Below are 9,898 nucleotides of genomic sequence, written 5' to 3' on the forward strand. Positions count from 1 at the left end.
TCAAGGGGTAAATGTCTGCCTCCTTTCTGACCCATGTCTGCCTTCCTTGTGGTGGTTGTTGACAGGACTTCATCTGATAATCAATCCACTGAATCATACTCTGCATCCATATAGGCAGCTCCTCATACAATTGATCATCCTCCATCTTCTGTGGTTTCTTCATGAATTGCCTTGATTTGTTAGTCTTGTGTTTGCCATTATGATTGGTAGGAACAAATCTCTGTTGATGCTCCTGATGCTGAAGAGCCTAACGTCGTAGGGCCTAGTGCCTTGGAACGTGATGCCATGGAGCCTGATACTGGGAAGTCTGATGCCGGGCCAGAGGTCTTGTGCCGAAATTAGCTTGTCTTGGCACTTATTTTTTTATCTTTTATCTCTGAGCTTTGAGAAGAGAGCATTGGGGTCGGATGTGCTTACTTAAGCCGTAGTGGTGGCATATAGGAGGTCGTTTAATGGTGGGGGGCTTCTGAGTGTCCGGAATATCTCCACCAATTACGTCATTTCCTTTGCCCACGACTATGAGGGGAGGCTCGGGGACTGTGGGCTTGACAAAAACAGTCCTAGAAGTAGAGGGAATGTCAGAGGGAGGGGCTACATACCCGATTTCGATCTTGTTTGTTGGGCTCTTTTGGATTGACAGCATAGGTCAGCTTCTCATTAGTGACCCTCTCCAACTGTAGCTATGTCTCCAGTAGCTTCTCCTCTAGATCCTGTATCTTGAGCAGCAACGAACTCTTCTCAGTCTGTAAACTGTTCAGCTCATGAATGTCCTGCTTACGAATCTCCCTCAACTTCTCGAACTCTACATAGACGATTTTATATGCCTCTTTAAGTTCTTCCCAGTCTTTATCAATGTGCTCAGAGTAGTAAGAATCCTCATCTTCTTCATGTGGAGCCACAAAGGCTAGAAACTAATCTTGAGCAGGAGTTTCTTCTTCTTTAGACTCATCACTGAGAGTCGCATTGTAGGCCTTCCCTTTTCCCTGCTTGAGATTCCCACAGTCAGCCCGTATATGCCCAAAGCCTGAGCATTCAAAACATCTGGGACCTCTTGGGTCTTTCTTCTCAGCTTCTTAAGGTTCAGACTCTTTGGGGGCCTTCTTCAATCTTTCGGGGAATTTCTTCTTGAATTTATCATTCTTCATCAATCTTCTGAAATTCTTGGCCAACATTGCCACTGGATCTTCTTCTTTCTCAGTGTCCACTTCAGATGAGACTTTGATTTTCTTATTAGATGCCTTGACGGCAATAGTCTTCACCTTCTTGACTGGGGGCAAGGAAAGCTCATAGGTTTGAAGAAATCCCACCATCTCTTCTAAATCTTTGTTTTCTTCAATGGTAGTCACCTTGATTCTGAAACGCTCAGGAAAAGATCTTAGAATTTTTCGGATGAGCTTTACATCCGCGACGGACTTCCCAAGACTCACCATCGAGTTCTGAATGTCTCATCTTCAAGCATCTTAATCTCTTCAAATCCAGAAATCAACATTTGAAGTTTGGCAAATTTAACAAGTTTTGTGCCTTCATATGTTATTTCTAAGATTTGTCATGCTTCTTGAGCAGTTCCACAGTTTGAAATTTTAGTAAATTCAAACGGTGAAAGAGCTTGACATAGAGCATGGAGGGCTTTGTCATTTGTAATTCGTGCGTTCTTTTCAGTTACAAGCTCAATACTTGTATCCACTGGCTCAGTCCAACTAGTTTCAACAATTTTTCAACAATCAATGGATTTTAAAAAGAACCGCATACGAGCTTTCCAATAGCCGTAGTTCGTGCCATCAAAGGCAGGAACGGTCATTAGATTTTGAGACATGGTAAAATAAAATAGAAGTAAAAAAGGATAACACTTAAGAAATAAATCTAAACAGAGTGTACCAAGCTCTGATACCAATTGAAAAATAAAGAGACTTCTAATTTAACCGTGTGCGTGTGCAACGTGTAACAAAATATTGTAAATGCTGAATTTAAATGACACAAATATTTTGTTAACAAAGTGGAAACTCAATTAAGAGAAAAATCACTCCGAGGCAGCCAAACCCAGGAAATCCACTATTCAAAAGACAAAGCTAGTAACAAGATAGTAACACTCACACCCTTATGCAGCGATCGTATCTTGCACTCTAACACTTAACCCAACGTGAACGCTTCCCAACCAAGTCACCTACTTGAAGGGGTCTTCAATGGATTCCTTTACCTTAGAGCTCCTCCCTATGATAGACTTCAACAAAAGTATAGCAACAGCACTATGGCAACGGCTTGAGAGCAAATTGATCAGTATAATAACTCCTAAATTATCCTCTCTAAGCTCTAAAGAATTCAATACCGAATTCTTACAAATTACATGCCTAGAGGCCTTTATTTATAGGCTACAGAAGACCTAAATCGACTCTAGAACAATTTTCTCTAGGTGGCGTCAAGACGAACAACTGTGCAACTAGCTTTCTTGAATAGGGCTACATCCGAACAGTGTTGCCCTAGCGTTTGGATGGTTGCACTTCTATTGCACGCAATTTCCATAATAAGGACTGGCGTCCGAACGATGTAGTCATGTCATCTGAACGGTTGTAAATCTTCTTCACGTCTTGCCTTATCAAGGATAGCGCCAGGACGGTGTAGACCTGTCGTCTGAACGGTTACAACTGTCTTCCCATATCTGTGTCTGCGAAGGAAATCCTTTTACTTGTCGAACATTGAATGGCGTCCAGACATGTTGCTGAGACATCTGAACGAATGCAACCTAACAGTTCGAAGCTTCTGGACACTGATCGGAGTCCGGACAGAATAACCACATCATCCGGACGGATGTTGCTTGACTAATGAGCATCCGGACGGAATAACTACGTCGTCCGAACGAATGCAATGGATCCGATTTCACTGTCTTGAAATCCACACAGAATCTTCTTGAAGCACATAACCAACATGTAGACTCTGAATATAAACAGCATCCCTAATTAAAAAGCAACATTACATAGAAGTGATTTTGTCCAACAGAATGCAGCCAATTACAAACAATCATCTTATGCACTTTTCTCATTCATGTCCATGCTCATGCTTCTAGCTATATAATCGTCTTACTTTTGGTTTCGTGTTCATGCTTTCAACAACATATCACTTTCATAAATCAATAAACCTTTTATGAAATCCTTTACTCATCATAAATCTCATAAATTGTATCTCATGCTCATTTCCATAAATCTTACTTTGAAGCTCAAAACACATCATCAAATCATATTTCAATTCTCAATTTCATAATCATATTTTAAATCTCATAAATCATCATCAATACTTATCTCAACATAATTCAAAGTATCAAAAGCATTCATAAAAGCATATATTATCACAAAATGTCATAGGCTCTGGTTTAAGCAAATATAGCTTTTTGCATATTATAAAACTATAAAGCTTAGTATCTTTTCTCAATGAGTTGAATACTCACCTTTAGAAGACTGCATAAGACTCATGACTCACGTACTCTTCCTCGTTCTAGTTACCTTGAATTCTACATTACACAACGTAATAGCACTTTAGGACTAACCCAAAACATCTCTAACTCTAAACACCACATGGGTTTTCAATTTGTCTCAAGAGCTAACCTACCATGGCAACCCATAAAATTTCTAGGGTTCCATATGACAACCCAACCATTAAAAATATTAACCCAATAAATTAACACCAAGATTTCTAATTTACAATACTTAAACAAATCCTAGGGTTTGGGTCTTACCTTGATTTCCATCCAACGATGAAATCCGATGCTTGGAAGTTGTTTAGAACTCCACTAAATACGAAATACCTAAATAAATTTGAGGGATTAAAATTAAACCCCCAAAAATAATTAAAATACGAGAAAAGTTAGGGTTTGTGGATTTACCTCAAACTAATCGGTAAAAATAACAATTTTGCACCAAGGATTGCATTTTTGGAGTTCGATTTGGCTTTGGAAGTCTCTACAAATCAATACCTAAGGTTTGAGGGCAAACCCTAGGTGAGAGAAGAGAGAAAATCATGAGAAAAGGGGAGAAAAGGGAAGAAAATGAGCCTTATGTTCGTTGGGGTTAAAACTTATGATTTTCAACTATGTTCATATGAAAAAGAGAAAGAAATTATGCATGATGAATTTTATAGTAGTATATAATGGAAAATTCACATGCAAATGCACGGTATGAAACGTTACGAAATGTCATGGATAGCTATGAAATGTACAAAATGATATGATTGAGCATGTATACTATTTTTATTAGACGGGCTTAACCCCACAGCCCCATGAATGATTGATGACACTAGTATCGAGTGGTATGAATGAATAAATGAATGATGGATAGCACAGCGCAGGCACACTGAAGAATGTTCATGCAAAGGTGTGGGCTATCAAATAGGAAATCCTGTCTTGAATGAGATACCCATGGTGAAGAACATTTACATGAAGCTGTGGTTGAGCAAGTAGAGTTATCCAGTATAGAGCGCACACCCTACGGCCACAAGGTGTGCAATGACTTCCTACGAGACGAGCCGAGCCTAGTTGTATGTGAGGAGGGAGGGGAGGGGGGGGGGGGGGGGGGGGGTCGTGGTAATTGTTCGAGTATGGCCAAGGGAAAAGGTTAATAAAGACTGAAAAATTATTAAAGTTTTACCATGCAGGCAAATGAACATTATTTTTTGGGAAAACTACATTTAAGGCCCCTAAACTACCAGTCGTTTTTTAAGTAACCTCCTAAACTACCAACACTAGCACTATGGCCCCCCCAAACTACCAAAGAGTGCTAAAAAGACCACTTCTTCCGAAATATTCCTATAATACCCTTGCCATGTGTTATTTTTCAATTAAAAAAAATTAAGACAATTTAAAAAACAAAGAAAAATTGAAAATATGAAAATAAATAAATAAATAAAGGGGGTGGCCGGCCACCCCCATTTTGGAAAATGAGGGTAGCTGGCCGCCGCCATTATTTTTTTTAGTTTTTTTTCTAAAAATTATTTTTAATTGAAAAATATTTTTTATTTTTTATTATATTAAATTGAAAAAAGTGTCTATCAAAAAATAAAAATGGCTTTTAAAATCAACATTGGGCGTGTAATTAATCAAATGATAATTTTAAAAGCCACATCATTTTTTTATGGACACTTGATGAACACTTAATGTATATGTAGAATTACTCGAAATGTCTGCAACAAATTCTATTAGTTTTTCTTAGAGTAATTCTACATGTACATTAAGTGTCCATAAAAAATGATGTGGTTTTTAAAATCACCATTTGATCAAAATCATCATTTGATCCATCACGCGCCCAATGGTGATTTTAAAAGCCACCTCTTTTTTTATGAACACTTAATTTAAATATAGAATTACTCATTTTCTTTAAAAAAAAAAATAATTAATTAATTAATTAAGAAAACTCAAAATGTTACCTTAGATTTAGGATGTCACTTTTGCTTCCCTTATTATTATTTTATTAAAATAAAAAAAGTTTTATCTTCCCTCTTTTTTCTCTCTTTTAATTTTCTCTTAATATTTATTTGAAATAATATTTAAATATTTATAATGGCAGCTCCACCATGAGGCACTCTGGGGGTGGTGCAACCACCTCCAAGGTTTTCTTTGGGAGGCTGGCCACTCACAAATTGAACGTCTTCAATTTTATTTTATTTTATTTATTTATTTTAAGATTTGAGTTTTGTTAGACAAATAAGAAATTATGTGAGTTTTTTAAAAGTTTTGGTTCAATTCCAATTGTGATATATGTGTTGTCACCAAACTAAAGAATTAGAATAACTATTTCATTTCACCCTTCTTCATTTTCAATAATAATTATTTATTTTCTTAACGGAATACCCTTTTCGCGTACCAAAGAAAGGCCATAGTTTTTCACACCGACATACACGAGCTATACTTTTATGAATCTATGAAACTTAAACTAAACTAACTGTATGGTTTTTTTTCTTTTTTTCTTTTTCCTTTTTTTTAGAAAGTATACCGATCCATGACAAGATGGCACCACAGCATATATTGTTGAGGAATGCTATAGCATCTCCTGGTGTTCTCCTGGAATGGCATAGATGTAATTTTTTTTGATTAAAAAATTACATCTATGCCATTCAAAAGGACATATATGTAATTTTTTAATTACATCTATACCATTCAAGGAGAACACTAAAAAATATTCTAGCATTTCTCTATATTGTTTGACATACTTTTTTGTCTAGTCGGAAGCGTTTGACGTAGAACATAAGGCGCCAAATTATACGGTGAAAATTGTCTACATTGATTATTATTGGATGCATGAAATGACAACAAAGAATGCGTATAAATTCTTAATTTATTCAATAAAAATTAAAGAATATTGATATAGAGGAAGCGTGTGAAATATAATGCGACCGATAATTCCGATAACAGCCAATAGGATAATTATTACGAACATTTTATGCAATTAACAAATTCTAGGATTCTGGAATTTTATAATAAGCCATTAAGTTCCACCCTCTAGCCCAGAGAGAGAGATATGGCACCACCGGTGGCCGGTGGGAATTGTACCTTTTAGGAATAGATTCAATTTATACTGCTCTTGAAGATTTTGGAAGGGCCTAATAAAAATAAAGAATAATGTTATTCTTTCGTAATCATTTGTTACACATGTCACACTAGTTAATATATCGTACTTTAAGTAACTTATACTTTTATTTTTTTTTTAAGTGATTGACATTGTAAATTACTTAATTAAAACATGTCATGTTAACCGCTATGACATAGGTGTGAAGTTTAGAGTAATGCTACACTTGACACCCATGTCACACTGGCTGATATAACGTGTTTTAAGTGGCTTATATTTCTGTTTTTTAAGTGGTTGACATTGTAATCCACTTAAAATACATCATGTCAGCCGATTTGATAAATGAGTGTAAAGAGTAGCATTATTCGTGAGGTTATAGGTATGATGAAGATGAATAATGCTATATACCACGTCACTATTTCACTGTGCTGGTATGGCATTGTTAATCTATTTTTACATCAGTCATTGTTAAAAAAATTCTAATGGTGACTTGGCAATGCCACATCAACATAATAAAATAAGTAATGGAACAGTCGTGTGTGGTATATATCAACGATTAGCCCCATCCATAAAAAAGATTAGCCTCTTTTTTGTTAAATAAAAAAGTTTATTATTTTTTTAATAAATTTATTTTTTTTTTTAATTCAGATGGACACGTGTCGTCATCTTATTGATTTGATGGGGCACTGACGTGGCGGCATTTAACAAAATTTATCAAAAAATTTAACGGAATTTGACTCTAATAATCGATTTGTAAATATAGTTTACCACAAGGACCTTCCATAAACTTTTTAAATTATAGGGAGTAATTCATAATTATAATATCCTTCGAGGACTAATGATACAATTATTCCAATCTTTTATATTCTAACACTTTTTGGCCGACATGTTAAAAAGACCTTGCCTCATCCGCCGCATTAAGGTCAACAAAAGTTGGTTACCTTATAACGGTGATCTATGAGCCGCGCCAAACAAATTTATCCACCCATTTATATTACTTGTTTATTTTGTAATGATGAAATGTACGTACGTCATTGCCTACCTTGAAACAGGGAGAATATTCTTTTACTCCCCACATAGTAAATAAAGGAACCACCATATTCTTAACTCTTAAGCCAGCTCCTGCTTCACCCCCAGCTACTCCACCTACAGAAATGGCAGCCTTGAATGGCTGGAATGAGAGTTTCAACCATGATCTTGCCATCCGAAGGTTTTGTCCTGCGCGAGTGGAGCAAGAGCAAGGAGAGTGGGAGTGGGATGAGAAGAAACTACCGATCAATGAGTTTGATGATCTATCTTCTCCCTCTGATGCAACTACACTGCCTTGCTTGCCTGCTTCGGAGGTGGATGAGTTTGTTGATAGCTTCATTAATATGGATCATTGCGACAAAGACGAGATTGAAACCTTTTCCGTGGTGAATGATGTTTACGGCGATGTTCCAATGATGATGATGATGGAAGAAGATGAATTGGAAATGAGCCATGAAATGGTGCCCGGTGTGGAGGAGATGAGCCGTGGCGTGGATCAAGGGCTTCACTTGGTGCACATGTTGTTGGCTTGTGCCGAGGCTGTGGGGTGCAGGGACACCCAACTCGCAGACTCCATTCTCGCCCAAATCTGGGCTTCAGCTACTCCTTTCGGCGATTCACTGCAACGAGTCTCCTATTGCTTTGCGGCCGGATTGAAGTCCAGGCTATCGCTTTTCCAGAATGTTAATGCAAACGGAACATTCACAGACGGTGCTATTGGTAATAAGTCGTTGGTGACAAGGGAGGAGGAATTGGAAGCCTTTCGGCTCCTTCACCAAACAACTCCTTACATTGCTTTCGGTTTCATGGCTGCAAATGAAGCTATATGTGAAGCTGCACAAGGGAAGGAGTCCTTACACATCATTGATCTGGGAATGGAGCATACTCTTCAATGGCCTTCTTTGATAAGAGCCCTTGGATCAAGGCCTGAGGGCCCTCCAAGGCTCCGAATCACAGGTTTTGTCAGTGGTCACAATGTCTTGGGGCTTGAGGGCAGCATGAAAGAGCTTGTGGAAGATGCTACCTCGCTAGGCATAACACTAGAGCCCGTCATGATATCAGATCCAGTAACACCATCACTTTTAACCAGAGAGAAGCTGAACTTGAGAGAAGGGGAAGCACTATTTGTGAATAGCATCATGCACTTGCACAAGTATGTCAAAGAGAGTAGAGGGTCTCTAAAACCTATCCTTCAAGCAATCAAGAAGTTATGCCCGACTGCGCTTACTGTTGTGGAGCAAGATGCTAACCACAATGGACCCTTCTTTCTTGGGAGATTACTTGAATCTCTACACTACTATTCCGCCATTTTCGATTCCCTTGAGGTCAGCCTCCCGCGAAATAGTGTCCAGAGGATGAAGATAGAGAGGCTTCACTTTGCAGAGGAAATTCGGAACATTGTTGCTTATGAAGGCTGTGATAGGATTGAGAGGCACGAGAGGGTAGATCAATGGCGAAGACAGTTAGGCCGAGCCGGGTTTCAGGTAATGGGATTGAAGTGCATGAGTCAAGCCAGGATGATGATATCAGTTTATGGGTGTGATGGCTATACTCTGGCTAGTGAGAAGGGTTGCCTTCTCCTTGGATGGAAAGGGAGACCCATAATGCTGGCATCAGCATGGCAAGTTCCCAATGTTTTGTCCTCCTAGTCTCTTGCCCCTTGGAAGATATCGTTTTTAATCAATAGTTGAATAGCATTAGGAGGAAATATTAAGGTGTCGAGTATTTGTGATGGTAAGAAAATTTATTGTCCTAAGGACCTTTTATAAGAGAAACTGCTGTTCCTTGAGTCCAGATTATTTCGTTATGTTTCAAACCATATCTTGGATATTTTCATGCAATTCACAATTCACTATATTATTCAATCATTTTTAAAGCTCTTTGGTGTTGGTTCTTCGAGCCTGTTTGGAATTACATTAAAGAGCTTAAAAAGTACTTTTAATACATAAAAAAACTGTACAAAGCAGAAATGAGTCCATCAGGTAAAAAGACTCAAAAAGTACTTTGATTTTTATTGCTTAAAAAAAAGGCCAGACACATTTCTGAAAAACACTAGAAAAATAAAGTTTTTTTCAGATTTTCTTTCTAAATATAAAAACTCTATTTCCAACACAATCTCAAACAGACTCTTCATAGTTTCAAGGGCCTAGGCTTGCTTTTTAAAGTTATATAGTCTCAATAGTTGCAAATCTACCACTTCAATGTCATACACAACTGCAGTTCAATAGCACCAATCCGTTGTCGCATTATTTTCAGGATGTGTTTCCTTCCTACTCCAGAAAGTTCTACGCTGTCTGTTTTCAAGTCTGGCACGCAAGCAGGTT

At 37.7% G+C, this 9,898-nt stretch overlaps 1 protein-coding gene across 1 annotated transcript; it reads left to right on the forward strand.

Annotated features, from left to right (window-relative positions):
• The first annotated feature begins 7,653 nt into the window (after nucleotides 1-7,653).
• Nucleotides 7,654-9,349, forward strand: LOC133875882 (GRAS family protein RAD1-like). The gene has a single exon (XM_062314144.1). The coding sequence runs from the start codon at nucleotides 7,700-7,702 to the stop codon at nucleotides 9,221-9,223; it is 1,524 nt and encodes a 507-aa protein (XP_062170128.1). The 5' UTR covers nucleotides 7,654-7,699; the 3' UTR covers nucleotides 9,224-9,349.
• The last annotated feature ends 549 nt before the right edge of the window (nucleotides 9,350-9,898 follow it).

The sequence above is a fragment of the Alnus glutinosa genome, chromosome 8 (assembly GCF_958979055.1).
Source record: "Alnus glutinosa chromosome 8, dhAlnGlut1.1, whole genome shotgun sequence".
Taxonomy (NCBI): Eukaryota; Viridiplantae; Streptophyta; class Magnoliopsida; order Fagales; family Betulaceae; genus Alnus; species Alnus glutinosa.